At 47.7% G+C, this 27,853-nt stretch overlaps 10 protein-coding genes across 10 annotated transcripts; 3 read left to right on the top strand and 7 right to left on the bottom strand.

Annotated features, from left to right (window-relative positions):
* Nucleotides 1-688: 688 nt before the first annotated feature.
* EYB26_008769 (uncharacterized protein) lies at nucleotides 689-3,046 on the bottom strand (the record flags this gene model as incomplete). Its single annotated transcript, XM_054268020.1, has 1 exon — nucleotides 689-3,046. One exon carries the CDS (start codon nucleotides 3,044-3,046, stop codon nucleotides 689-691), a length of 2,358 nt encoding a protein of 785 aa, XP_054123995.1.
* A 3,571-nt stretch (nucleotides 3,047-6,617) lies between these two features.
* On the bottom strand, nucleotides 6,618-8,991 carry EYB26_008768 (uncharacterized protein; the record flags this gene model as incomplete). The annotated part of the gene is made up of 7 exons (XM_054268019.1): nucleotides 6,618-7,426; nucleotides 7,476-7,729; nucleotides 7,777-8,235; nucleotides 8,296-8,637; nucleotides 8,696-8,802; nucleotides 8,865-8,916; nucleotides 8,972-8,991. 7 exons carry the CDS (start codon nucleotides 8,989-8,991, stop codon nucleotides 6,618-6,620), a joined length of 2,043 nt encoding a protein of 680 aa, XP_054123994.1.
* A 405-nt stretch (nucleotides 8,992-9,396) lies between these two features.
* Nucleotides 9,397-10,744, bottom strand: EYB26_008767 (uncharacterized protein; the record flags this gene model as incomplete). The annotated part of the gene is made up of 4 exons (XM_054268018.1): nucleotides 9,397-9,775; nucleotides 9,828-10,463; nucleotides 10,525-10,572; nucleotides 10,620-10,744. 4 exons carry the CDS (start codon nucleotides 10,742-10,744, stop codon nucleotides 9,397-9,399), a joined length of 1,188 nt encoding a protein of 395 aa, XP_054123993.1.
* Nucleotides 10,745-12,184: 1,440 nt separating this feature from the next.
* On the top strand, nucleotides 12,185-13,353 carry EYB26_008766 (uncharacterized protein; the record flags this gene model as incomplete). The annotated part of the gene is made up of 2 exons (XM_054268017.1): nucleotides 12,185-12,456; nucleotides 12,507-13,353. 2 exons carry the CDS (start codon nucleotides 12,185-12,187, stop codon nucleotides 13,351-13,353), a joined length of 1,119 nt encoding a protein of 372 aa, XP_054123992.1.
* Nucleotides 13,354-14,271: 918 nt separating this feature from the next.
* On the bottom strand, nucleotides 14,272-15,177 carry EYB26_008765 (uncharacterized protein; the record flags this gene model as incomplete). The annotated part of the gene is made up of 1 exon (XM_054268016.1): nucleotides 14,272-15,177. One exon carries the CDS (start codon nucleotides 15,175-15,177, stop codon nucleotides 14,272-14,274), a length of 906 nt encoding a protein of 301 aa, XP_054123991.1.
* Nucleotides 15,178-19,925: 4,748 nt separating this feature from the next.
* On the top strand, nucleotides 19,926-21,204 carry EYB26_008764 (uncharacterized protein; the record flags this gene model as incomplete). The annotated part of the gene is made up of 9 exons (XM_054268015.1): nucleotides 19,926-20,067; nucleotides 20,132-20,151; nucleotides 20,201-20,234; nucleotides 20,280-20,353; nucleotides 20,413-20,789; nucleotides 20,849-20,944; nucleotides 20,996-21,041; nucleotides 21,094-21,123; nucleotides 21,181-21,204. 9 exons carry the CDS (start codon nucleotides 19,926-19,928, stop codon nucleotides 21,202-21,204), a joined length of 843 nt encoding a protein of 280 aa, XP_054123990.1.
* A 1,329-nt stretch (nucleotides 21,205-22,533) lies between these two features.
* Nucleotides 22,534-22,845, top strand: EYB26_008763 (uncharacterized protein; the record flags this gene model as incomplete). Its single annotated transcript, XM_054268014.1, has 1 exon — nucleotides 22,534-22,845. The coding sequence occupies one exon, from the start codon at nucleotides 22,534-22,536 to the stop codon at nucleotides 22,843-22,845; it is 312 nt and encodes a 103-aa protein (XP_054123989.1).
* A 100-nt stretch (nucleotides 22,846-22,945) lies between these two features.
* On the bottom strand, nucleotides 22,946-24,307 carry EYB26_008762 (uncharacterized protein; the record flags this gene model as incomplete). The annotated part of the gene is made up of 1 exon (XM_054268013.1): nucleotides 22,946-24,307. One exon carries the CDS (start codon nucleotides 24,305-24,307, stop codon nucleotides 22,946-22,948), a length of 1,362 nt encoding a protein of 453 aa, XP_054123988.1.
* A 604-nt stretch (nucleotides 24,308-24,911) lies between these two features.
* On the bottom strand, nucleotides 24,912-26,373 carry EYB26_008761 (uncharacterized protein; the record flags this gene model as incomplete). Its single annotated transcript, XM_054268012.1, has 4 exons — nucleotides 24,912-25,708; nucleotides 25,766-25,924; nucleotides 25,988-26,311; nucleotides 26,358-26,373. The coding sequence occupies 4 exons, from the start codon at nucleotides 26,371-26,373 to the stop codon at nucleotides 24,912-24,914; spliced, it is 1,296 nt and encodes a 431-aa protein (XP_054123987.1).
* A 29-nt stretch (nucleotides 26,374-26,402) lies between these two features.
* On the bottom strand, nucleotides 26,403-27,337 carry EYB26_008760 (uncharacterized protein; the record flags this gene model as incomplete). Its single annotated transcript, XM_054268011.1, has 3 exons — nucleotides 26,403-26,732; nucleotides 26,794-27,001; nucleotides 27,051-27,337. 3 exons carry the CDS (start codon nucleotides 27,335-27,337, stop codon nucleotides 26,403-26,405), a joined length of 825 nt encoding a protein of 274 aa, XP_054123986.1.
* Between the last annotated feature and the right edge of the window lie 516 nt (nucleotides 27,338-27,853).

Here is a 27,853-nt window from a genome sequence, read left to right as displayed (position 1 = left end):
GAGTACTTTTCTATAGACACGGATGACGGATAACTCGCAACCCTTGCAACATCCTTAATCACATCACACCCACCCAAGAAAACAATAATACCCGACTGAATAATTGAACCGGCTCCGGAGGACGAATCGAACCCCTGGAGACTGCGTATGGCCTTACAATTCATGAACTGGGGTGACATGGCGGAAGGGGACGCCTACATGCCGGTAAATGCCATTGAAATCATATAGATAATCACGACTGGATGCTGAGAAGATTTATAAGTTATGTTACACTTCTACCCATAAGCATGACGCATTGCATACAACTCATCAACCACGAACTACGTCCATAGGATGTATAGGATGCAACTAGCCCAATAAATAAATCTTTAATGTAGTTGAATCCATGTACGTTGACGTATGGTTGTTGACAGGCAGGATAAGCAAGGCTACAGAACTAACAGATAGGGCTGATCAACGATACAATACTTTAGCTAGGGATATATGTACCAGATAGTCAAGGTTGATGAGATTATGCATAATAGATTAATTACATTACACTTCCGTACGTAAATGAATATCCTCGCAAACATGACAACATTCAGATTCGCACGTTCAAATAGAATCATTATTATCTTGTGTCGACATACAACACATCGCCTCCACACCATCCCCTATATCCTGAATCTTCTCACCTCATCAAGAGAAATTACCAAGTGGAAGGTCCGAACTTGACTCCGGTCACCTGAATGGCTTTATATGACGCATCCAAGGTGTTGGCGGCAATATCGGTGCCCCACCACTCGGGCATCTCGATGTTCCACAGCGACAAGGCCACGAAGATCAATATGGTCGACAAAGCAAGACCGACGTCCAGTCCAGCACTGAAAACGTAGTTGTAGTGCATCCACCAACCTCTCCAGCGGTCACGGATGAACTTGTTGAAGACGAAACCGACGATACCCCAGGAGAGATAGTTAAGAGGAGTAGCGGGAGGAATCAAAGCGCTACCACCGAAGATAATGGGGGCGTTGAGGTAGCGGATGGGGGACTTGGGCCAGGCACGGGCACCAAAGTAGATGATGACAGGGAGAGCAGCACCAGCGAGCCAGAACCACATCATGTTGGAGTACATTTGGCCAGGGGAGAAAATACGCTGAGGTCCAATGACACCCCAGATAACGGAAGCGTTGAAGAAGACACGACCGTTGGGGCAGCTAAAGTGGTTAGCTTGATCCTGAGAGCAGACATCGGTAATAGCGCCTAGAGCCCAGTTCATGACGGCGATCTGGACAACGGAGCACCAGAGACAAGAAATCATCTGAGCAGCAAAGGTGACACGGGGAGGAACCTTCATGTAGTGACCAAGCTTCATGTCCTGCAAGAAGAACAATCCCTGGTACATGGAAATGTAACCATATGTCTTGAACAACATCATGGCCATGGGGCGTCCGGGCTGCATGTATCCGATGATGAACTCGGTAATGACGTTGAGACCAATCTGGATGTTGGTTGTGGCCTGCACAATACCGCAAGGGACGAACCAGAAGCAGCAGATGATCAAGGACACGAAGAAAGCCCACCAGGTGAGATGAGTGGGATAGCCAATAATAACGCCGAGAGACATTCCAATCATGATGAGGGTGATGGCACCATACCACCAGAGAGGAACAGTCTTGAAACGAGCCATGAGACGACCGTGGACATCTTCTTCTTCCTTACCAACGGTCTTGAAACGGATCCACAGTTCCTTTCCATGGAAAAGACCAGTGTGAACGAGGACGGCAATGATGGTGGCAAAGGAAAGACCATAGCACAACATGAATGTGGTAGAAAGGAAAAGGGGAGAGTATTCCTCGTATTTCTGCAAGTTGAAGGTGTAGTCTGGGTTCAAAATGCGACTGACGTTGTAACGATGTGCGGTGTTGTCGTAGCTGTTGGAGTCACTGATGGGCAAGTACTCGCTGTAGTAGAGCTTGCTGTAGTGGATAGCGGGAGTGACGATCCAGAACCAAGCAACCATACCAATCAAAGTGTTGGCAATACCGAACCAGGGGGTGATCAGGGGAGAAAAGTTGAAACCAGAAATCTGAGTCCAGTCGAAGGTAATAGGAATCAACGACAGACCAGTCCATCCACCAAACAACTGGTTGATAACAGGGCTGTTGGGTCGGATCCAGGTAACCCAAGCGAACGCACTCAAGAAGGGAGCGATGAAACCAGGGAACCAGTACCAAACGAAAGAAGCAATCATGGTGTACAAGAAAAGACGGTACTTGCCAATGATCCAACCACTTGTCTTGCTGGGGTCAGGACGACGATGATCGTGGAGGGCAGTGAACAGACTGCAGTTGATCAAAACCGAGGGCCAGATCATGGCAGCGGGGGTAACGAGGAAACGATGGAAGAAGCCAGCGATACCGAATCCCAACATCTGGGTGGAGATACACATGAAGATCTCAAAAGCCCAACCAAGGTTCTGACCATAAAAGGCACGTTGAGCAAGCAGCACATCAGTAGCGTAGGCAGCACCACCGTTGAAAGTGGCATTGGCCATGATGACAGTCAAAGCATGCTCCTTCTTGCTGAAGGGACCGGGGTTGAGGTTGAACTTGAGACCAAAGAGAGAGTACTCGCGATTGGGCATAACTTTTTCCCAAGCCTTACCAATGGGGTATGCGACGACCTGAGCGACGTAACTGGGGATGACAATGTAGGGATTGCGCATCGAGAACAGCATGTTCAAGGCCGAACCGATGGTCGCGAGAATCAAACCAATGACCCAAGCACGGATGGTGTTGCTGTGACCACCTTCGTCGAAGTTGGGGACGGCAGCACGAACTTCGGGGTAAGGGGAGTTTTCCATCAATTCGGTGGCGATGCCCACGGTGGTGGTGCCATCGGCGTGCATGGCCTCGTCGATCTCGTCGTAGATATCGGTGGGCAGGTTGGGGTCCCATTGGTGCTGCTTCTTGATGTTCTTGACATGGGCAAGCGCTTCCTCGGCGTCACCCACGTTGACGGCGGTGGTGGTGGCCACGGCGGGCTCAGCGACCTTTTCCTCCATGTTGGGTTCGACTTGTGGCTTGACAAGAAAAGACAAGTCCGATTGAGTCAAAACGATTGACGTGAGGAGGAAGAAAAAAGAAAACGGTGAAGGGGGACGACGGAAACGGAAGGGTTATATGTAGGGCCAGACGGGCAGCAGCGCAGTCGCAAACAAACGAAAGCGGAAGGAGCGATGGCCCCGCGTGGATGATATCGAGTGGCCCAATCATAGCGCCCCCATATCAATTGCAAAGATTAAAACAAATTAATATAAGTACCGAAGAAGATAAAGCAAACGCCGCAGAGATAACCAATGCGAGCGATTCAGAAGCGATCCCGAGGATTCGACTAGCGTTAGCGCGGCTTACTGATTGATTGAAGGCACGGATTAATTGCAACATGAGGTAGCATACCTTGTTGACCGAGATACGCACTGCAGCTGGACGTCTGCCAGCTGCCCATGCCAAGTATTTCTTATTGTGACTGCTATAATAGCGCGACATGTCAGGCCACCTCCCATAATCCACGTTGTATACTTCATGTCCAGACGACTGAGTCCCTCAGGGGACTCGGGACTCGAAGACAGTGTCATGTGACAGCCCATACACAGTCCAACCCACGCGCCGTCTGTGCCATTCCACCAACAAACGAAACAATCGAGCAAATCAGACGGCTCACAACGTGGTCTCCTTCCTAATCGCGATAGTGTTCTCCTCCTCTGGAGAGCAAACGGACAAAATTAGCAACCTCTATCAGGAAGGTCCCAAATGTAACCCTATCCCTTAGCGCGCATAACTAACTTTACTAAGGATAAGATTTCAGACTGTGGCGTTGGGGTCCACCGACCAACCAGTGGTAGAGTTGGCACGAGCACTAACAGCCCGCCATTAGAACTAAGCATAACTAAGCACCACGCCCGTGTTCTTGAATAATAGTGGCGTTCTCCATTTTCCAGTTTTCTCGTTACGTGCTGCACCACGTATCAACGGAGTTTGGGAGAGTACGTAAATACATAAATCTTTCCGAAATATCATTCTGAAGTACCAGCTACCAGCTACCAGCTACCACTTACCACTTACCACGCGCTGGATTGTCATCGGTCAATGGCCTTGGCTCACGGAGCCGCCCGAAATACTACCTATGTACGGAGGATGTACGCAGGACGTATGAAGGACCTCCTCGCTGCGTGTTAAACTTCGCGAGGTAGCATTACTTAATCCTTAGCCTGCCTGAAGAAGCAGATAACGATCTCGGGAGCACCGTCTGACCTGCCAACCACTGGCCAGAGACAGAAGAGGCTTGACCTGGGGTAACCACTAGTGAAGCACGCTAAGCCTGCACTAAGACTTGGTGGCTCTGTCGACATGATATGTGGTTGTTCTACAGTTTCTAGCGTGACAGTCGTGTTTCTGTGATCTGCACTCCATTCGTTTCTTCTTGTCCCGAGAGTCTACTACATAGCAAAAAGATGGTTGCTGTGCATGAGTGTCGCACAATCTGGCATTGGGTGACATGCCACCGTACTCGCGAACAGGTACGTATGTAGTAGTAGGAGTAATACTCGCTCAACGTCCCCGAGAATGTACTCTGCACAGTGGTAGTACCTACCATAGTACTCGTACCTGGCCAGGCACAAAGAAAGGAACCTCGGCTGTCGCATAAAATTAAACACAAGGAAGTACCAACGGAGCAGCTCTGAAATAAGCCTAGCGGTATCCACGGGTCAAACAATCCTCAGATAAGCTGCCGGTCTGCCATTGGCTGGCTGCCATATGCTTTGTTATATGCGGCTCCACTATGGAACAAACGCTATTTATCCGAGCCGCGATTGGTGGATGTAGATAAATGCCTTAATGTTTTCAGAGTATCGCAGTACGACATACTCGTTATGTACCTAACGACCGACAATGCTTCCTTCCCAAGGAGACTCGCGCTTCTGGAGAAGCTCCCGGGGAAGCTCTTGGATAACCCTCCTTTGGAAAATCATGCGCATAGTACGAGGCTCACATGCAAATCTTAGTCTGTACAAGAGGCTATTGTAAGTTTGTAACAAGTGGACGTATCAAGTCCCACAGCTTCAACGGCTAAATTACTTTTATTTGTTCGTTGTCTTTTACGTACAGAGTAGTATGGAGTAGTCTTTGTTCTATTTTAGTCTTTATGTCTTTGATCCTGTGTAGTGCTACGTATTACGTACTTTATACTCTGTCTCGCTTCCAATTGACAATATATTCATGTCACTCGATGGTACTTGCTCCATAGCGGGTATTATCCGCGGATATTATCCAGTCACTGACCACACACGAGTTATCAATTGTATCACTACACTATGTAGATTGTCACACGATGCTTAAACTTAATATCTTCAGAATGTCTGATGTAAGACCCAACATCCATCCTGGTTTCTCAACGGTTTAATTAACTACCTATATTTGCTATGGTATATACGTAGTTTGCTAGTGGATACGTGTTTATGGCGAACCTATTTGAGAGATAGATTAGATTAGATTAATGCATTCAGCTCGCCAGAGATAGGAAATATCTAGATCCTTCAATCAAGACGATGCAATCGATTTGGAATATATCCATAAACCGATATGATATAACACTACTATACTATGCAGTGTGTAAGACACGGATCGTATCTTCCTTCCTTCCATCGTCTATCGTCTATTCTCCATATCGCGTGCCAAGCTGGATACTCGCGGCTATTTTTCTCCCCCATTGTACCTATTACGGAGTACGAAAGTTCTCCATGCACCGGTTGAAGTCCGACAGGAACAAGGGTGAGCCCAGGGTCCGTGTGCACACCATCCAACAAAAAAGATGGCGGCGGCTCAATTTCTAGTTCACGATAAGATACTAATAGATTCCTTCCGCCACGAGTCAGGGATGCAGGTTTCTGGTCGGATTGTTCCATACGACGCGGTTATCCACGGCAATATCTCAAATTAAACATTCCAAATCTCATGGGTGAGAAAGCCTACTACTGTACTACAGAGTAATATTGCGTCAATTGTGGCTAGTCTTGCGATAAGCACTCTCGAAGCCCGGCCTGGCATCCGCTCTAGCGTCCGCCCTAGAACTATTAGCACAGCTTAGCAATGCTTGCTAATAAGTGCGGCCACTGCATGACAGATGCTTATAGGTCCGAGCGAAAAGTCTTGGGTTGTAGTTCGTATCCTTAGCATACAACACACCTGTCGCGTGGATATCATGCAGCTATGCACATATGCACAGGGGCCCAGGGGGGGAGGGGGGGGTGGGTTGATAACACATCCTTTTGTGCTTCTTCTTCGTCTTCTTCTCTCGGAGATTTGACCTGTCTCGCTTCTAGCTTGTGCTCAGCGGTGTGTGGATTGGTGAGATCAAGCTTCTAGAAAGGATCCATCAGATACCTTACTCGATGCTCAGTGGATAGCGTAAAGTTTGGAGCTAAGCTCGAGCTCAAAAGCTAATTTATGGCACCTTCTTAATCGGGATAGGTATCTCCATGCCCGCGACTCCCTCACTCCATGCTTTTAGTATTGCCCACGAGGCGAATCCAGATTGTGATAAGACACCTTCCAACACCTGTGTTGATCGAGTGATCAGATCGGTGGCAAGTTGAGGTCTGCACTACTACTGGCAGCTCCAACACCAACACCAACACCAACACCAACGCTCGGCCAGGCAAGATCGCTATACGCCTCTGGCGGTAGCAAATATTCACCGCTCGCGCCATTCCCATCCAACGCCCACTCGAAATCCGTCAGAAACTCCTCACTCAGAAACCCAAATTCAGAGCTAACGTTCGCCATATTCGAGATGGGTGCGAAGAACAAGTCACTGTTGCCGTTGTTGCTGTTGTCATTGTTGCTAACTTCATTATTTGCCGCATTCTGACTGGCCTGTGGTGGCAGCGCATCAGGCTCATACTCCTCCCTCCACCAACACGCCATATCAATGACTGGCGAAATAACCAAACGACTCCTTATGCGTAACGTCGCATACTCCGAGCCATCGGCTTTCCGAAACGCCTTGGGGCTATTCCACAACTGATTCAGCATAATGGAGCATTTGGACGCAGTATCTTTCGCGTCCAGGATCATATACTTCATCAAATTGATTCCGGCGAACAGCGCGTTTTTCGCTTTGTCGGCGTCGATTTTGCTGCTCATCGAACTTTTCAATAAACGAAGCAAGACGCACGATGCTAAGATCAAGGCGTTGATGATGAACCTGGGACTACCGGCGTAGGTTTCGGGTTTGTCGTAGAGGACTCGTAAATGGTCGATTACGGAGCAGGCGGTGTTTGTGAGGCGGGCAAAGCAGTTGTCGTAGGGGCCGCTGAGGTCTTTATAGAGGTAGAATACTTGGATTAGGAGGCGGGCGATGGTGGGATAGAGGGTATTATGATCTGACCAGTCAATACACACAGTAGCAAAGCAGAAAGAGGACGGACGTACTAGATGGGAGTTGCGCGACAATATCATGCAACTGTGTTTCATGCGCTCGTATCAAAGCGGACATCGGCCGCTCATGTTCGGACGATGTATTCCGAACACCAGTCGTAAAAATACTAACGCAACACTTTGACACAATATCTAAACATCGCAATTGTAGCGCCAGGATTGGCGAAAGTTGGCGACACAGCTTGTGTCCTGAATCAGGCACAAGATCCAGCATTGCGCGTGGCGGTTGGCCTTTGCATAAACATGCCCTAGAGTCGTCAGTTTGCGGCAATGCTTATCGAATAGGGAGGCATACCGTTGGTAAACTATAATACAATACGCCCACAACTCAGATCGGCGCTGCATATCTATCATGAAAATACTCTTGTTCGCCTGCGACGGCTCCGATCTCAACGACCTCATATTTCGTCCGAATTCGTGGCTCGCCATGGGGATATGAAGTCCATTCTGCATAGCAACGTGTAGCAACCATCCACTGATCGGGAAGAATACCTCGAACCCTGGGGGTGGCCACGTCAGGAATAGTAGAAATGACTGTATTTTGAATACTGGTGCGGCATTCGAGCCCATTGACAACAATATCATCTCCAGGATCGGCTCTGCCAGTGTTGGAAACAACGTCGGATTTTTATTGTAATTCCGACATGCGACAAAGATGATTGTCCAGAATAACAGCGTGGATTGGTCGTAGTATGCGTTGGGAGTAGTACTCGGGTCAAGGATTGGTAGGAAGGGGGCGTGGTCTTGGAAGAATCTGTTGCATCAGTGTCAGTGTTGATATCCTTATCTGTACTCCGAAGGACTATTGACTGACAATTGAAATATATCATCAATCTCCCCCGCATCAACCCTCACCCCCTTGAGCGTCCTCGCCTGCGTAGGTCCCTCACTGCCCGCCAGCGATGTAGTGGCATGTATCACAACCGGCGCAGGTCGCGCATTAATAGGCAAAGACCGCTGATGCACCGCGAGTGAGTCCGGAGAAGCGCTCGTCGTCGACGAAGATCCAAGACTCTGCGGCGAATGACTCAAATCCCCGATCCCGTTCACGACACCAATCGGTGACGTGATTCTGTTTCCCGATTGTCGGATGTTGTTGTTGCTATGCAGTTTTTTGCGTAGCTCTTCGGTTTCGTGTTCGAGTTGCGATAGTCGTCTGCATATTTGTCAGATATTCCGATCACTCAAGATTTATGAGCATGGAAACGACGAACTTTCGTTTATGCTCCCGTTTGAACGGATCTGAAATCACACATGTTGCGCCAACTTTGCGACACCGCGAGCAGGGCGCGTCGGGGTTGAGGTAGGCATCGCATTTTGCCTATACACCATAAAACCGTGTCAGCACTTCTCATCGTAGGTGTGTTTATGGTGGTGGTGGACCTTTTGCTGTCTGCACTCGGTGCATGCTTTCTTTTGTCGCGCGGAGACGGGTCTATGATCAGTCAGCCGGACCTTCGCGCATCTTTGACAGTGTTGAGAACACGTACGGTTTATCCGACGCGGGCATATTTGCTATTCCATGAGCAATGGGGACATTAAGGGCGTTGGTATAGTTTTCAAAGCGTTGGTGAGCTAGACAACGTCAGGAATGGGGGAGCTTGTTTTAACTTATTTCGGGAAGTGGATCGAACCAGACAACCCTATCTCCGCGCTAAACCCGGACCCTGTTCATTGAACATACATTCTCGTGATACTACTTCCATTCGCAAATACAATAAATGTGAAGATACAGATATACCAGAAGAAAAACGACGGTGACATATATATAATACAGAAACGATTAGGTACGTAGGTAGATTCATATATAAATAAAAGTTTATAGTACATTGCCAAAGCTCGGGAGATATATATATATCCAATATCCAGATCTGTGTAGTCGAACAAAGAAAGCAGACGTGATTGTGCAACACGGCTAATATTCCCGACTCTCGCCAATATCACACACGTCAAATGCACCCGTCTCAGGGAGACCGTTCCTCTTCATAGCCTCTTTCAACTTTCGAGGAGGCTCCAACACATCTTCTTCGGTCAGCACCCATGTGCCCCAATGCATACCAAGCGCGTTTTTGCATTTGGTATCCTGGAAAATATTTACTGCGTCGTGGGGATCGGCGTGCATGGGACTCATCAACCATCGAGGGTCGTATGCGCCGATGGGGATAAGGCCGAGGTCAAATGGCCCTCTGAGTTCGCCCACTTGCTTGAATGCAGGGCAGACGGGAAGGTTGTATTCTGCTGCATGGTCGTCTTCTACGCCTTTAAGGCCGCAGACTGATCTATAGCCCGTGTCTCTATTAAAACGAATCAGCATGCGGTTTTGATGGAGGTATTGGTTGGGCTCACCCTCCAAAATAAATCTTCTTTCCACCAGACTCGATACCCCAAGACGCCCACAAAGTCTTGGAACGATCAAACGCTCCTCGCGCAGACGTATGTTGGCATGGCAGACAGCTGATACGAGCCACAATCTCTGCACCTTCTGTGGCAGGCGCATTAGGTTCCGTGACCTTTTCGGCTCCACTCTTTGTGGGTGATAGTGTCAAGTCACGCTCGTCCCACCAATCCAATTCAGTCACATTGTTTATCCCAGCTTCCTTGAACCACGACGCATTACCCAGCGGCACAAAAAAATGGCAATTGGGATGTTTCTTTGAAATAGCCTTCACGGTCGGCAACGACAGATGATCGTAATGATTATGAGATATAACAACCATATCGATAATGGGGATTTCGCTGACGTCGCAAGGAGGCTTAGTGTATCGCTTGGGTCCTAGCCATGAGAACGGCGAGCATCGGTCTTCAAAGACTGGATCGAAGAGAACTCGGAGACCACCGGGGAATTCTGCGTAGAAGCAGGCATGACCGAGCCAGGTCGCTCGCAGTTTGGAGGTTTCGCGGGATGGGAGGAAGTTTGGTTTGTGTACTGTGACGGTTGGCGGCGTGGTATCGGGCCATTTCAAATCCCCAGTCACGACTCGTCTAGAAGAAGTCAATGGCGCTGTTACGTGCAGCGATTGCGTTTTTACTCGAGGACACCCACTTCGTCATCTCTGACAATATACTCAGAGGCGAGAGTTCAGTCCATGAACTAAACATGTCAGCAGGGGTGCCGGCACCGATCGGACCAAAACATACTCCCAAGGGTTATGGAACCGTCCTTGTCCATGATGAGGTTTGCTGGCAGCATCATCCGGTGCGGTGTAACTAGGCGACGCCGACACGGTAAGCGCATAAAGAATCGCAGAAGTGGTGGACGACATATTGCGTGGCGACAAGAATGGCCTCGGGGTATGTCTTTCACGACGCCAGGTCGCAAATAGTCGTCTTATAAAGGGACGCATCCGATTTTTTCTCTCTCCCCGCTAGGATATATGGCTAGGTATGCGATGAAATACGGAAGCCTGGCAAAATTGCAGAGAAGCAGTTTATTTAATAAGTTAACATTTTGCACACTAAGGGCAGGACTAAACAGTAAACCCGCTCGGACTTAAGAACTCACAACGTAAAACCGTGCAATTCGTAAGGGCAGCCATTATGGGGCATACTATACGATTCCTGGGTGGGCCAGCCTGGAGCTTGGCGCGGAGTCGGCGAGATCGAGACCAGAATGCCGACCAGCGGACGAATTCATGCGCCATTTGTTTTCGCCTGGAGAGACTGACTGGCGCGAAGATGGATTCATCATTGAATGTTAAGTTAATCGTTGAAAGATAACGATACTGACAATCAGTCGATGGTTAATTAATAACTATTGAGATCAGGACGTGTTGCTGATCATTTCTGTTCAAGAGTTGGCGTCCGGAGTTACACAACAGTCCTGCCCCGATCGAAGTCACTTGATTGGTCAGTGACTTCTATCATGCTTCGCCCTGAACAACGACCACTTTTCTTCACCTAATGTCCTCAACTAAGCGGTTTGTCTCGGCTGTAAATGTTCCATGAAATGGCATCAAATGGAACGGCTACGGCGGGTACGAATCATGGATCACATATTGAGCTACCAACGAGTTAATCGCTGCAACGATGGGTGTTCCGTGGATCAAGGATAGGAGAGATCATCTCGATTGCAAGCTCTGATGGACCTGGACGAATATGTGACCAAGAAAATGCACCTTTCTTACTATTGAGGCCTCGTTCTTGCTGCAGTCGTCCGGTCTGTAGCTACAATCTTGGTGTAGCAAGTACACCCAGACGGGTGTCTCACGGCCCATGGAGGATTTCATATCTCCTAACTGCAGCTGCCAACTCATGGCATCTCACTCCATATCTTGATTGAGTACTAACTGGAGAGTGAGCATGCCAACTATCGCGGCGTGTTACCGGAACTCCGCTCACGTGACCGGACATCCAACGATCATCAGGATCGAGTTACTCAATCCGGCAAACATATCGAGTCAATCCACGTCAAGGATATTAAATGTGGAATTCTAGGATGCGTCATGGGGTAGATATCATCAAAAAATGGCGTGGCGTTGGGCAGATGACATGTGTTGGAAGCCATTCAGGATGCAAGAGGAGATAATGTTTTGTATATTGGGAAGCTATTCTGGGTCGGCGAGATGAGTCGCGTAATAGTCAAGACTGCTGTGACGATGAATACTTGCTTAGTTGTTGAGGGAGATGGCAGGGTATAAAATCCTCCATTTCTCCTGATGAAATATCAACCAGGACAGAGGCACTTAGCTAGAAATATCCTCAACATGTCGACTACATTCTCCTCTCTCCCTATTGTTGATCTTTCTCCCCTTCAAAGTCCCGCTGGGCTATCCGAGTCTGATCAATTAGCTCTCAGCAACAAGCTTTACGATGTCTTCACCACAACTGGCTTCGCATACTTGGTCAACGCACCATTAACGTTCAAGCATGCCGATGTCTTTGGTCTGGCGTTGGAGTTTTTTAATCTTCCACTTGATGAGAAAATGAAGTTAGTCAAGAAGACGTTCCAGCCCGAGAATCAAAATACATATAGAGGGTAAATCTCACCTCATTCCTTGCTGGAATCAAGCTAATCCAGATGTAAAGATACTTCCCCGTCCAGCCAACTGATGCATCAGATAATCTCAAAGAAGGTTTTGAAATAGGCCCTGAACAAGCGCGTCAGCACTCAGCTACGGGACAGGAATCTCGCTTCCACCTAACAGAACCCAACATCTGGCCCGACTCAACCACATACCCTTCCCGCCCGCGCCTAGAACAGCTCTACTCTGAACTCCAAAGCCTATCCTCCACCATACTTTCCCTCCTCGCTTCGTCTTTGGGAAAGCCAGCGGAGTTCTTCACCCCCTACATCACCGACTCTTTAAGCACACTACGTCTCTTGCACTATCCACCTTCGACTTCAACTTCAGACAATGCTACAGAAATATACAACGAAACATCAGGAACACCACCCCCGGAACCTTTCGACCCTATAAAACTAAGCTGCACCCCGCACACAGACAGTGGTATCCTTACATTGCTGCATCAAGATGCCACCGGCGGCCTCGAAGTCCAAGACTCATCCGGTAAATGGGTTCCAGCTCCATACGTGCCTGAATCAATAGTCGTGAATATCGGCGATTTGATGGCTATGGTTTCGGGAGGGAGGTTTGTGGCTACTATGCATCGCGTGCGTGCTCCTCCTCCTCCTCCTGCTGCTGCTGTTGCTCCACCTCGAATGGGGGTAGATATGCAGTTTGAAGAGGATGAAGAGTTAACGCCAAAGTTCGGACGGTTCAGTGTCCCGTTCTTCTTTGAGCCGGGCGAGAAATGTTTTGTGCATTCTGTCGATGTCAACGTTGATGCAGCCGGCAGTAATCAGGGGGTTATCTATGGTGATCACGTCCGCGCAAAGATGGAGAGTTTCGTGGAGTACAAACGCGATTCTTAGGCATATATATATATATATATATATATCAACCACCAATAACATACATCAGCCGAAAGAGAAAGAAAAAAAAAATCTTCTTCATTCCTGGTCGTAAAAACATGGAGATATACATGATAGAAGTAAAGAATGTACCCGCCCAACCCATCCAGAACCCAAGCCCTACCCACTTCCTACAAAGAGCAAGCAAGGCAGCGCACGACTAATAAATAATAAATCAATCTTCCGAATCCTGGACGCAAAATGCATGAATCGGGCGGATTCCTTTTTAAAAAAAGAAAATTCTACGCCATATTTCTTCCCTCCACAAGGTGTGAAAAATTGATCGTATCGAAAAAAAAACGACAGGATGAGCCTTAGCGTGGTGGGAATATGTACAGGCGAGAGGTTATTTTAACAGAAAAGGGAAAGAAAGATTGAGGTTGCGGCGGAAATTTTATATGCGGAAAAGGCGCTAGGACGGAATAGGAATGATGAGGTTAGTGGGACATTCGGGAAGGATGAGGAAGGCTGATTGGGTGTATACGTAGTATAGCACTGAGATGAGACAGTGAGGTTCATTGTTTGTAGAAGAAGGGTCCATGTTGAGCATTGATGTATAAGATCAATCCTATAGTATGGATTGTATATGTACGCGTTTATTATATGCAATATATGTATGTATTTACACCCCACGACACACCCAGACCCCGTACCCGCTTGGCTCCCGATTCACAAACAGCCAAACAAATGAACCAAAACGATTGAAGTAAACGCCCATCAATCACGAACTAAGAAATCAAATGCAATAATATCCGGTGTGATCACCAATCTCCCGTGACCCCCTCCTCGACGTCGGCGTACCCGTATCTCTTTCTTTCAGCTTCCTCTTCAACTCGACAGACGGCCAAGTCCGCATCACGTCCGAACCAGCGATGTCCCTCACTCTGAACTATTAGTTGACGGCCTTGACACCGGAGAATCGTCCCGATTCCGTCGATTCGACGGTCCCTCGGACGGGTATCGTTTCGACGAGCCTAGCGACGGCTTCACGAATGCATATCCCGGTGATTGGGACCGACCTCGTCGCGAAATTTGGTCTTGTCGCGCCGACGACGATCTTGATACTGTCACATTCTGCTGCGTGCCGCCGGAAACCGAAACAGAATACCCCTTTGACTGCCACTCGAGTACATTCCGTTGCCGCTGCTCATTAAACGGCGACGTTGCCCCATCCGGTCTCGAGGGACTATCCGATATAACTCTGACCTCCACCTCCTCCGTATTCGCCGACTTCGCCCGCCTTCCATTTGGTGCAGTCCGCTCACTTGCCAACTTCAACAACCTCTTAACCAGCACCTTATGCGACTTGTGTATGCTCTTCTTCACGAAATGCGTCAAAAAGAAATTACACTTCAAATCACAATCTTCCCTCAAATATAGTCCTTCCCTGGGAATACCGTGCTGCTCAGTGCCAATTTCGGGTGCGTCGCGTTCCTCGCCTGGTAACCAGCCCAGTAATTGCCATTTGCCGCGAATTTCGAGACCCCCGGGGGCGTGAATGTGTGTTTGAAGGCCGTTAGGGAGGTCGTGCATGCATGCCGTGTAGGTGACGCTGCCGGTCAGCGAAGTGCCCGGGATGTATTCGATCTTATCCGTTATTTCGTACCATGCTGATGAATGTTCGTCTGGGAGGGCGTGTTCGGGTGGTCTGGTACGGCCGTGATGTGTGACGAGAGGATTCAAGGTGATGATTGTCGAGTGGTCGTGCAGCAATTCGAGGACTGCATCGCGAGAGACGTATGATGGGAGTGGAGTGACATGCGTTATTTGGGAGCGTTTGTTCATGTTGACTGTCAGTGTCAAAGCATTTTGGTCGTGTCGAATCGTCCTCCCCTGTTTGCGGGATGTCGTGGTTCGTGTTCAACTGTTGATTGTCGGACTCGAAAGGGGCAGCGTAAATCCTTTAAAATAACGTAGGCAGGAAGGGTTTGGACATTATCGTTAATCCAGTCCTGCGCACTGACTTGGATGTGTCGAGAATCTTTGCTGTGACATGCCACGATGCGTCGTAGAGGGCGAGGATGCCCAGCCTCTGAACTGGCCCATACAACCTTAATGGTACCAGGTATACACTAACTTGAAGTGGCATAGTCTCGTCTGCGCCTGATATATGCTGTTTATGGAGGAAGTTCTTCTCGTCGTACAACACTTCACGCGAATTTTTCATGACCCAGACGCAATTATCAGAACAACACGAAGATTTAACTGGCTTACTCAATCTTCCACGACATGCCGAGGCCGACCGAGCCGCCGGATTCGATGCGACGTTGGCCGCTCAATGCTTGCAAGCTAGAACAGCTCCAGTGGGTCATACTAACAAGATTGCCGGTACATGGAGCAAGCTTGACCCCGAAATTAATATAAATTAAGAAGTTGAGAACTTGAGTGGGAACGTGTAATGTATTGTATTGTGTGTCTACCTAAGAGGGAAAATTATCTGGCATAGGTTGCCTTATATAATTGTGTGTAGAACTGTGTGCGCGCCGTTAGTAAGGAGGTTTCTTGGCAAATCCTTGTAATGAGGACCGGTTGATATCCAATGAGAGCAGCTGAGTGAATTTATGCACTGCAATATCCGTATCTGGGATAGCCGTAAAATAACGTCTGTCAAACCCCTTTCAGCGCGTATGCCATGATAACAAAAAATGAAGTAAAAGAAAGTATGGGTCAGTAGTCTGTATGAAAAATTGGTGTAGTAAAAAGAATGGGGAAGTTGGATTTGAATGCGAGTCCTTTAATCAAGAAAGAAATGTCCAATTAGAGAGGTGGATTGGGGATAGAGGCACTGTTGCTAAAAAAAGGAAAGAGTTCAGACTTTTCTGGGTTGTGAAGGTGCCAAACCAAGAATTGTCATTACAACTATCTAGGGAGCTATTCGACGGAATATTGAACATGGGGAGGAAAAAGGAAGCACAGCTTCGCTCTCGCAGCAGCTTGGCCTTATATACGGCTTTACGCCCTGCTAAGCGAAGCACTTGTCCGGATATGGCACCGACAGCTGGTGTGAGGTTATTCCCAGAAACGGTACCGCTAGGGCACCGTTCCGTAGCCCTAATCCCCTGCCGGTGAAGCCCTTCCTCTAGCGGCCGTCACAATGAAGAGCTCAAAGAAAGCATAGATAGGAAACGTGCAGATGACTTACTTTCAGGGTATGGCATATTCTAAAAGCCAAGATACATTAGTCCCAAGAAGGTAAGTCAGCGGTGAACAAGAACAACGCGTGGTAATGGGCTTCCTACATACAATCGCAATTTATTTTCGCGTATGCCCTCCAACGCACGGTTCGTGGTTCCTTTCTCGCAATTCGTTCGTTTCAGGGCACGTTGTAACGTACGATACACAACCAAACCGTGGCCTAAGCCCATGTAGACCTTATATATATAGCTGATACTTCGCCTCTTCAGCTATACTGTTCAGGACTTGTGTTTGCTCCAACAAAATCAATAATTAGAAATAAGTTTGACAAAGAGCTGCCTAGTTGGATATGCAGGTTGCCAAAGGTCGAGGAAGATTGGAGTGCAGAACTGGAGACGCTTGAGGGCCATGAAAGCTGGGTGCAGTCGGTGGCATTCTCACCGAACGGGCGACTGCTGGCCTCCGGTTCCCACGACAAGACAGTCAAGCTCTGGGATCTAGCGACTGGCGCCCTGCAACAGACACTCGAGTGTCACGAAGACTCGGTGTGTTCGGTGGCATTCTCACTGGATGGGAGGCTGCTGGCGTCCAGTTCCGACAAGACAATCAAGCTCTGGGATACAGCGACCGGCGCTCTGCAACGGACGCTACACATAGAAGGTGTTATTACTGACCTAAGATTTTCCAAAGAGGGTCCATTTCTGGAAACAAATCTGGGATCCCTAAGCATCGAGCCATCAGGCAAAAGCATTTTCGTCGAGGCTAAGACCCGAATTCAGGTGCTTATCTTAGATAATCAATGGATCGCTCTCCATGGCAGAAAGGTTCTATGGCTTCCCCCTCCCTATCGACCACTATGTTCAGCGGTGAGAGATGGCACGGTGGCCCTTGGGCACGCTTCAGGGCAGATTTCATTTCTCAAATTTTGTCAATAAAGAGTATTGCCCAGGAACACAGATTGTAGCTTTGAACTCGTCATTTATGCACTAATCTTACCGCAATGCAACAATTCCACCATTTTCGCTACACCATTAGCGAGCTATACCACCTGGCAGGTTCAGGATTGGAAGCTCTCAGCCTGGCTCCGAAATGCACGGCACTTTGATATCTGATACGTATCGTGCATCAAACTCACTCCTGCCACCGCTTCCTCTCTTTACCACATTTTCTTCCACTTCTTGTTACTGAGCCTGTGATCTTAAACTTATAAGAACCCCCCTTTTCTTAAACTGTATCTTGTTATCTTCTCTGCTCTAAATCTATGAGGTATAATGTATGTGCATTTCTGTGTGCCCCTGGAAAGGAAACCATGGCTGGAAGCATATATCGATCTCGACAAGGATATAACTGAGCGGCTATACACACACCATATGCAAGTGATTGCACAAGCCCTGTCTGACAGATCCAAGTAGGGTCTAGACCAAGTCGACAGTATTCATCTGCGGAGATTTCAAATTCAGGCCGGACATCAGTATGAGATCTTAGAGCTCATGTCCCTATCTGCTTATTTACAGGAGCTGCTGGTTGGTATACGCAGTCTAAAGATGACACAGTCTGAGTCAGCTTTGGAGTTACTTTCACAATGGGATTTGAACATCGATCAGCTTGACATGTGCGATATGATGATCGATTACGATACCCTGAAACGGTTTTTATCTGTTAATCAACCAACACTTCGCTCGATCGGTTTCCACAATGTCGTCGTGACGGAGGTTCCATTCGAGGAATCTGCATCTCAATTAAATGTCGACATTCTATCTGAACTGATCAGTGCTCGTAGGGGAGCACAGGGTCAGGCAACCTTTTGCCATTGCCATTCTCGGCACAATGGCTGGAGGATTTTTTGGGAGAACGAACCTCTTGTTCAATTTATTCATTAAGATGAGCCATTAGAAACAGCAGATATAAATAGGATACAAGTCCTTCTTTTCAAGCATCACAGATCAACTATAAACATACTACGAGTCAGAGACCCGATGGATCCTAAAATTGAGCGACGAAAGGCCCTTCAGAGACGCAACAGACGAATGAAAAGTCTTCTTCTGAAAGCAGTCGATATGAGCATTCTCTGTGATGCGGAGATAGTTCTTGGTATTTGAATCCGAGAGACGGGCCGTGTCACTACATTTTGCTCTGACCCAGAAGGACTCTGGTCTCCTGACACCTTAAAATTAGTATGTTTTGTTTCGGCTCACTGATGTTATACCAGGACTAACGTTGAATAGGCAAATTATTACCCTATTCCCACCAATATGACGCTAGAGGATTTTCAGCGCGGACAGGGCCCGAACAAAGATCAAAATCCAGAGTCGCTGAACGACGAAGCTGGTGAAGAGGATTGAACCTATACCACTCACCCGACTGGAGTATGGAGTGCTGAAGAACGCTAAGTGCAGAATTTGTTTCATAGTCTTATATTCATACAGTCTAGACCATCAACTAGAACCTATGTAAAGCAGCCAATCTATTAAAAAAACTGCGAACACAAAACAAAACCAATCAGAACGCTTGTCGTTTAGGTCACACATGCTACGGGCTATGATCATTTTACAAGTCAACAGGATAATCCCGTAGGGAAATTGTACGTGTTTGTAGAGTAGATTTGTCGATATCTTACTTTCAGACCTGAGATTATAGAAAATCAATTTTGTTTGTACGGTATCTATTCCGGAATTTCGACACTCACATGACAGGCAGTAGTGGCCAGGGTTCATGATTAACGTGTATTAAAACGAGAACAGCTTTTGTTACGACTCTGATTTCATATTCGATGTTGAAAATCTTCTGCATGGGTGGTTTCTGGCATCTTATAGTAACATGTTTTCAGAGCCGAGCAACCTTGCATAGAAGCACCCCGAACGGGAACAACCGTGAACCGGAACCGGAATGGGAACACCCAGTGGCCCGAACGGGAAACGTGCACCCAGCGACCCTAAACAGGAACGAACGGCTAGTGATCTGCGAGTGGATATATGAATTTATTACCAATTTTAATTGTCAGAAGAAGCGTTTCATTCGAGAGCAGGTGAAGGATTCGTATACGATCAACTTGAAAAATTGTACTTCAACAAAATTCTGATTCGCAAGGTTACGCTGGTTTTTACTCGTGTCTCGCTCGGAGTTTATTCCTGTGTGTATCAGAAGGTGTCTTTGGTCCTTGGACGACCATACTCTCAAACTTTTCCCGGGTGTAAGCTATCGGAAGAGAATTCCCTACGAGTCTTAACCCGTAATAGAGTTATATCACCAAGACGCGTCAGATCGTGATGAAACTAGAGCGAAAATTTCGAGTTCAGATACAGCATGTATTTATACTTAATGGCTAGATGCACTATTTGGAATTGCAAATTGGTCGATGGTAGGACGAGACCCGCAATGGAAAAACATTGATACACACAATGCTAGAAAATACACTCTTGCCATATCTTTACTCGCCTATCCAAGACACACTCATTACAGGGTTGTTTCTAAGTACGATCTCCTTGGCCATTCATCTTGCAGTCAAACGTCGCACTTCATTGAAATTCACTGTGGACGATGGTATGCTCTCTAGACTGTTCTCTTCTAGTGTTATTTGCGTCTTTTGATGTTGATAAAGTCACAGTCTGTCTACTCATTTCTTGGGTGAGAATTACACACCGCCATCGTCTAGTTGAAACTAAGTCGATCTTAGGGACTATCCCTTGGTACTCAGGCAGTGATTTTATGTGAGCAGACCCTCTATCTCTATTGGTGCGTATTGACCAGCATAGATGCCCTTAACCACGCGGGACTTGGAGTCCATATTGCTGATCTTGCTCTATCAACGCTTAACCAATATCAGAAAGTAATAAATCATATGTGGCCCCTGCAAGAATATACGCAATGCTAATTATACTTGGTTAGTTGTATCTTAGTGCAATATGCCTATTCATGTCCAGCTTCTGCCTGGCGAAAGTTGCGCAGCTATTGTTTCTATACCGACTCACGGCGAACCAAAGTCGCTTCCGTGCCAGCATTTACTTTGTAGCCTGCGTCATCATCATCGGACCAATTACGACCTCGAGCTGTCTGGTTTTCGCATGTCGACCAATCTCCAAGTCGTGGAATGCAGCTGAAAATGGGCAGTGCCTCAACTGCGGCGCAGTGTATGTGGCGATTGCTGTGTTAAACATCATTTCCGACCTGACACTGACGATGCTTCCGGTTTCCCTGGTCATATCCTCGCAACTGGCTTCAGCGTACAAAGTGCGCATTATTGCTATGATGCTGGTCTTTTTCATGTAAGCAATAGCCCGTGGATAGTATATCCTTTGCATCATTAATATTCCATGCAAGATAGAACCGTGATAACGGGCGCGATCCGACTGACCGTCACCGTCACCCTTTTACACTCCAGCGATGAAACCTACGATTCTGCCCCCGTGGCATTGCTTGTGTAAGTTCTATAACATTTGACAGGCCGTGCGTATGCTGACGGAATGCTCAGTGGGTTTGAGGCTAATCTATTTATCCTCACGGCGAGCCTGCCTGGGGTTCGCCAATGCTTTCGCATCATTTCGAGCCATTCCTATAACCATCGCACAGAAACTGATTCCCTCACGGCTTTCGATTGAGGTAAAATTCTTCCCTGTAAGTTTTTGAGTAGAGCGGCTCACAGCTGACTAGTTCTAGTTGAAGGGGACAGTCAATCGCTAGGACTTGTACAAGATCGGACGGGAGCTAACACCACGCGATTGAAGTTAAGGATACTGTCAGATAATCCGGATATCCAGAGGCAGTCAAATGAGGCAGTCAATCAGAAGCTCTACTTTATAGCCCCCAATTTTACCCCTCATGATAGGTCACAAATGATGTCAACCCTACATGCCGGATTCGATAAGACCAGCTCACCAGATGTCTATAAAAACCCGGCTTTGGAACCTCATGTATTCAGACAGACAGAGGGAACTCAATACAGACAATCTTGCTAGTCAATTCTTCTTTTCATCTTTGTAAGCTACTATTCAGGATTGGCCTGGAGTAAACCCATCAATCCGACAATAATCTCATTTTAAGAACCAAACGTTGAAGGCATGAAACAAGGCTGAAAGTGTTAGCGACGATTGCAATCGAGTCAATCACGTTGAAGGGACATAGCTGGTGACCGATTAGGGCACTTCTCAGTTCAGGCAGCAGCGGACAACCCTTATATTCCCTGGCCTACTTTACGACGACTTTCCCTAATCTGTTTTGGATCGTCCTTAGTCGTGCCCATTCATCCGCCTGGAGTCGAATTATGCCCCTAGTTGACTACTATCAGCAACCAATGAGGTAGAAAACTACTGACTGGCCCATAACAGCTAACTTAATCAAATACCGCAGAGCATCCCCTGGCCAGGCACTCGGAAGGCGGATACGTCTTTTAAGATTTATGTGTTTTCGCTAACCTGAGCTAGTCATGACCTGCTGGCGCTTACATTGGCTTGCTCTGTGCATGGCAAATTTAGCCCACGAATCAACTGGACGCTCTACCCGCCTACGACATTTATTCCTCGCTCTTATGGCTAGATGTCTGACTATCATATCCGACATCTAAGCTCGGAGAACTAGGCTGTTACCGAAAAATTGCTCAACCATAAATACAAAGACCAAGTTTTATACTGGCACATAGTGCATGGCCTAAACAAATCAGATCTGGCATTACAAGCGTTACGAAGCATTCTCTGGAATATATAATGTAGCCAACTTCCTGTTGCTGGAGGATCTATACGCTCCTCCGCTACACAATATCTCCTTCTCAGCGGCCGTGGGATAAACTGGTAAGTCCTACTCCCCATGCATGGTAAAGTTCATTATTGATTAGCTCATCCAATCAGCCTCGCCCGCTTCTGATACCCCCTATTAAACCAACTCGATACCTAAGCAATCGTTCCAAAACCACCCATCTGTTACAGTCACCAACCACCCACTCCACAGAGTAAGCTATGATTTCAAACTCACACACGGAAACCACTGACTCTCTGGTCACTAGATTTCTCTGATAAAATGAGCACTCAAGGAAGTAGCTCTGGTGCCGAGAGGGCTCGGGAGAGTTTTGCCTCCATTCTCAGCTATTATCAAAACCACGTTCCGAGCGAAGAAGCGCCTGAATTCGTGAAAAGGGCTTCCAGCGGCGAGATACCAATTGGGGTTGCGAAGGGAGCTGTACCATCCGCGGAACAAGGTGAAGAGCTGAAAAAAGCTCTGAAGCTAGCTATGGAAACTCAAGATGCTTTAGCAAATCTCTCTGCTGCCGAGAAAGAGATCATGTCCCAGGCAGCAAATGCGAGTCTCCGGAAACGTTCTGGAGAGAAGTAGCAGAGCAATTTGATCCCAAGTGTTTGATGTTTAGTAACTCGCGAATGTACAAAGAGTTTATAGCGCAGTTTAGCTAGAACATTATGCTTGAGATATATTTCTACATATCAAGCATCTCTTCAACGCTTTGATGAGAAATCAACCTCCCTTCAGCTGATTGCTGCATTTTCGTTTGGACAAAGGTCTCGAGGTTCATTCTTTCCTCCTCACTTAGGTGAGTTACCCGATCCTCAATTGTAGTAAATGGCCCGTAATACCTTTGGTCGATGAAAGCCCAGTAGATATCATCAAACATAGAACTGTGTCTTAAGGCAAGACAATCCCAGAACAATCCAGTTTCCATTGAGACCTCCATAGCGCCGGATAGACGTTGCGAGTCCGATAGGGAGCCTTCAATGATTTTGCTTGTCTCGCACTCTCGAAGGGTATCGAGGAAAACGTGAAATCGAGGCATGTAACGCGCTAAAAACTGGTTTAGATCTGCCTCCCATTCCTCTGGACGTGCCAGCAACAGCCACCAAGGCGCAGTATAGGTGAATTCAGCCGGGGCAGCATATGTAAACTCCCAGTCGATAGCTCCGCTGACAGTAAGTTTTGACGCATCAATAAGGATATTCCCCGGCCTAAGGTCATCGCAAAAGAGTCGGAAAGGGCCATCTCGATGTTCTTTGGGTATTCCCCGCGATATCTTATGGAATAAACAGCGGGCGATATATTTTTTCCTACAGTCTGCTTCGTCCTTGACTGCATCATTGCGTTGAAATTCTAGGTGGTAGAGATGTTGCTTTGCGAGCTCCTCGAAATAGTCAGCCGTATTGGTGAAGCGCTGCTTTGCAAATATACCAGGAGGGATATTGGAAAATTGAGCTAGCCGGTTCATATTAAACGTCAGAGGTCTCTTGTGCACATCCCATCCTCCAAATCCATCCTCTTTCAGGGCTCCAATAAACGGAAAAGAAGACTTTGACAGCTCTAGCATGATTTCGGCCATGCCATAGTATGCTCTCTTCAATGCAGAAATGGGTATTGTGGGGTTCAACGTAACCATCTCTTGAAGAGGGTCCTTAAGATAACCAGACAACAAACTCCCTTCAATCATAGTCATGACCATATATGGGCCCACAGCGCACTTTCCGGAACCTATGACCTTTGGAACAGGTATAGGAGTGTTTTGAGCGAGATACTTCATCACTGCCACCTCATCCTCTACCTTTTCATTCCGCAAAAGAACGCGACCGAGGGCGGTAAACCGAACCAAGACACGGGATCCATCTTGGTAGGTGACTCGATAACACAAGTTGAATGCGCCATTCGAAAATCGAGAAGCCGTGGTTGGTGTGCCAGGCCAGTGCTTTACCGCAAGCTTAGCAGCCAGTTCTTCTGGTGCATTTGTAATTAAGTTGCGTATCCACACTTGAAAAAGTCGGTCTGATTGTTCTTCCGCAAGGTGGTCGAAATCCATTTCTGAGGGTTGTCAGGGACCTGGGTTGGGTTGTAATGGTTTTGGGAAGAGGAAGAGGGAAAATCTCTTTGGGAGCTGGAACCTTCTTCGTCTTAGCGTAGGTTACGATTATGTTTGAGTATGGAAATTCACGTTGTATATGAAAGTGGGTAAGGTAATAATACTGTTGCGGTATGAAGGCGCCGTGACAGGTAGATAGACGTTAAAAATGCTGTATGATTGGTGGAAGCGCCACTAATGAAGAGCACCGACCACACCCTCCCAAAAGGCCGCGGCGCGTAGGGAGTTGACCCGAAATCGTCCTCGATTACTGGGCAATTACGTCGTAACAGGTAAGACTACATGAAAATAATAGTTGGAATAAGCAATAGGCCATCATTTCAACAACTTGATGCTAGATGATTCCATGGTGCACAACTAGAAACTAAGTACTCCGTATGGTCGTGGAAATCTCAAAACTTGAATGCAGGTCAAACAAAATGTAGAGCCGGCTCCAAGATGGATGAAACAAAGCAGATCGCAGAAGCCAATTAACACGATCTAAAAGATACAGCAACGAGTCAACGAGTAGTGCGATAGGATAGTAAAAGTTAATGGACTCAATCTACAAAATGCAGTCCTGCACATGTATACCGTGCGCTTTCAGCTCGTCCTTCCCGTTCAGAATAAGTCCAGGGCACGCATGACCATCAGGGCAAGGGATGGGATCGTCCGGACCGTAATATTGGAGACGACATCGATCGACGTGTTTCTGGAGCGTATATTTTCTTTTGTACTTGCGTTTTCGCTCCTCCAAAGGAAGGTCGTAACTGGCTAGACAGAAAAGACACTGCCAGCCTTGGCACTTCAGAGGAGTGTCACGCTTGACGATGGGTTCTATCTCGGACAGCCGTGGTGGATCCAAAACAGTTTTGACGGAAACTGGCTCCGGGAAGCACCTGGTCTTGACCGGGCGGCGATCCCTCCGTTTACATAATGCAATCAGAGCGACGGAGAACTCGACATGGAAGGCATAGCGTTTCTGATCGTGAAGTACAGATGGATCCCGCACCGCACATTCCGCGATGTAGCGTCTTTTAGCGATCCGAATGGGGACGGTTTCAGTGGGAATACCTCCTTTATCGTCATCGTTGTCATCGTCAGATTGTTCCCCATTCAATTGCTGCTGAATAGCCAACACGGGGGCATTCAAGTCGTACTCCTCCTGAATTCGCTTCAGCAACGCGCGCTCCTTCTTTCGGATAGTAGCGGCAAGGGACGCCTTCACGGCTTGGTAGTCATTATAGATTGGTTCCCCCTTCGCCATTTCGATCACACCGAATGCTTCCTCGATCTGAGCGCACAACCGACTCCGGATATCCGCTAACTCTCGGACTTCAGGGTCCTGTCGCACCTGCTGTCCTTATTCGGTGCTGAGTTTCCTCGGCCGATCAGGATCTCGGAGTAGGCCGATCTGACTCGCAGTCCTTGCAGACTCATGATCAGAGCTTCTTCCCCAGAATTGGTCTTGGGTAAAGTAACGAATCGTCCGCGAGATATAGTTTCGTTCAAAGATCTTAGATCCAGTGCCATGATCGAGGACCAGGTTTCGCACCGCCGCGTTCGAGTTGGGATCATCTGCATCAGGTCAGTGACGGATGGCTCGTCTAATAAGTGCTACTAATCACTCGCGGGCCTTACTATTAATGGCATTGCCTAATGCTCTTCGTAGACAATACGTCGTCAAGGTATAGATGAAGCCTAAGGCAATTCCGAGAAGTACGAGCCAACCATGATACTGCTGATATGAGAGAGCCACATCTTTAGAGGTTTCTACACCTTGTGGTGTCTTGATAGCCCTGCGGAAGACAGGAATGTCGAGCATTTCTTGTTTCCAGGGCACAATTTGACTGGGCTTTTTCTTCGCTTTGAGCGCAAATAGATGTCTTAGGGAGAAATGCTTTGGCGCATCATAAGCCTCATCATCGAAGGCAATGCTAATCATGTGGGTGATGATGCAGAAAACTGGGTTCTCATCAAGATGGAAAATGTAAGTTTTGCTACCACGTACGATTGTGGTCAGTCATATTTGCGGAAACGTAAGGATATTAATAACTTATGGCCGTTTCCGCTTCTGTCCTGATTTAGTTTTAGTCAGCGTCACCGCAAGCTTCAGCTCATGCTTGCCGGTCTTGCGGTGCTTCTCCATATTCAGGCGTAGGTCGCGATATGTGATGTTGAGAAGTGCCCCAGGCCTCGAGCCAGTATAAGCGGCTAGCAGAAGAATGGCCGCAACCTGGACGCGTTGTCGCTCGTTAGGAAAGATGTTGATATCGGCGGCCCAGTGATATTGTATGACCTCCATGAACTCTTCGGCCTCGAGTAGTGGCTTCTCACTTTCGGTGTTATCTAGGTCGTATTCTTTCGTCAAAGGACCTTCAATGAACTAGGACGGAGTCAACACCAAGGCTGTTATGCGGAAGTGGTAGATATTTTAGGGTTCATACCACGAAGACCTCTTTCAGAGTTTGGGGTGAGATCCGGCATTGCCACCAAGTGATGTGTAGCTGACTTAGTTGCCGCCAGTAGGTTGTGACTGTGCTTGTTTTCTTGATCGTACAGGTTCTCACTACCCAGTGGAGGAAGTTCTCTATGCGAGCAGTCTGACACTCTCTCAGTGTCTCGCGAGGTTCAAGAGCGAAGATAGCACAATACCTGCTCTCATCAGTAGCGTGCCTAGATTATGTGGGTAGAGAATACAGACTCGGTCCAAAACTTCTCCATCCGTTCGATATGGCATTTTGTCGTCTCGGCGTAGAGTGTTGTCGCACGAGTCTCCGTCAGAGCTTGATCAAACTTCTGCTGCAAGACCTCGCGGGAACAGACGCCAGAAGCCGACCAGCCTGTGTACGAGCCCCCCCGATTGCAGCGTGACCGTCCCCAAAATCTTTTGACAACCCATATTCGAACCGTGAGATGAGATTGCGGGACGTGGACGAGACGGAGGGTCGAGTTCGTAGAGGGGGAAGGATTAGAAGGGAAGAGGAACATGGTGGCAAGTCTAGGCGTTTTAGCTCGAACGAGTGAAATGGGATGGTGTGAAGCCATATTCGGCTTCACCAGCGGGTCACGATTTGAGGCCCTTAGGAAAGCGTGGTCGAAATCGATTCAGTTCGGTTCACCTCCAGGGCCCACCACCAGCGTCAGGGAGCCGCCGAGGAAGAGAAATCGCAAAGGCGCCTTGTCGCATTTCGCACGGTCTCGACCAACGACATCGGTAGCGGCACAGTCTGTTTAGACTGCTTTCCGGTTTGACAACTGGGTGTGAGGTGATTGTAGAAAGAGGAAACGACGATATGGTGAAAAGCCAGAAATGGACCCTGTGGTGGTTCCGTGTGCCCTGTCAAGCGGCCGTGACGAGGTGAGGCCGCCTGGTGAAAGCGACGCTTAAAGCAGCGTCTCTCGACGACGAAACAGGCCACGCTTTCACCAGAACAAACTTTTAAGAAATAGAGGCTAGAGCTGCTTAGATTACGGCAGAAGGAGCGTTTTAAGATCCTATCAGAT

The sequence above is a fragment of the Talaromyces marneffei genome, chromosome 7 (genome assembly GCF_009556855.1).
Source record: "Talaromyces marneffei chromosome 7, complete sequence".
Lineage (NCBI taxonomy): Eukaryota > Fungi > Ascomycota > Eurotiomycetes > Eurotiales > Trichocomaceae > Talaromyces > Talaromyces marneffei.
The sequence above is the reverse complement of the archived record's forward strand: the minus strand, read 5'-3'. Positions and strand labels throughout refer to the sequence as shown.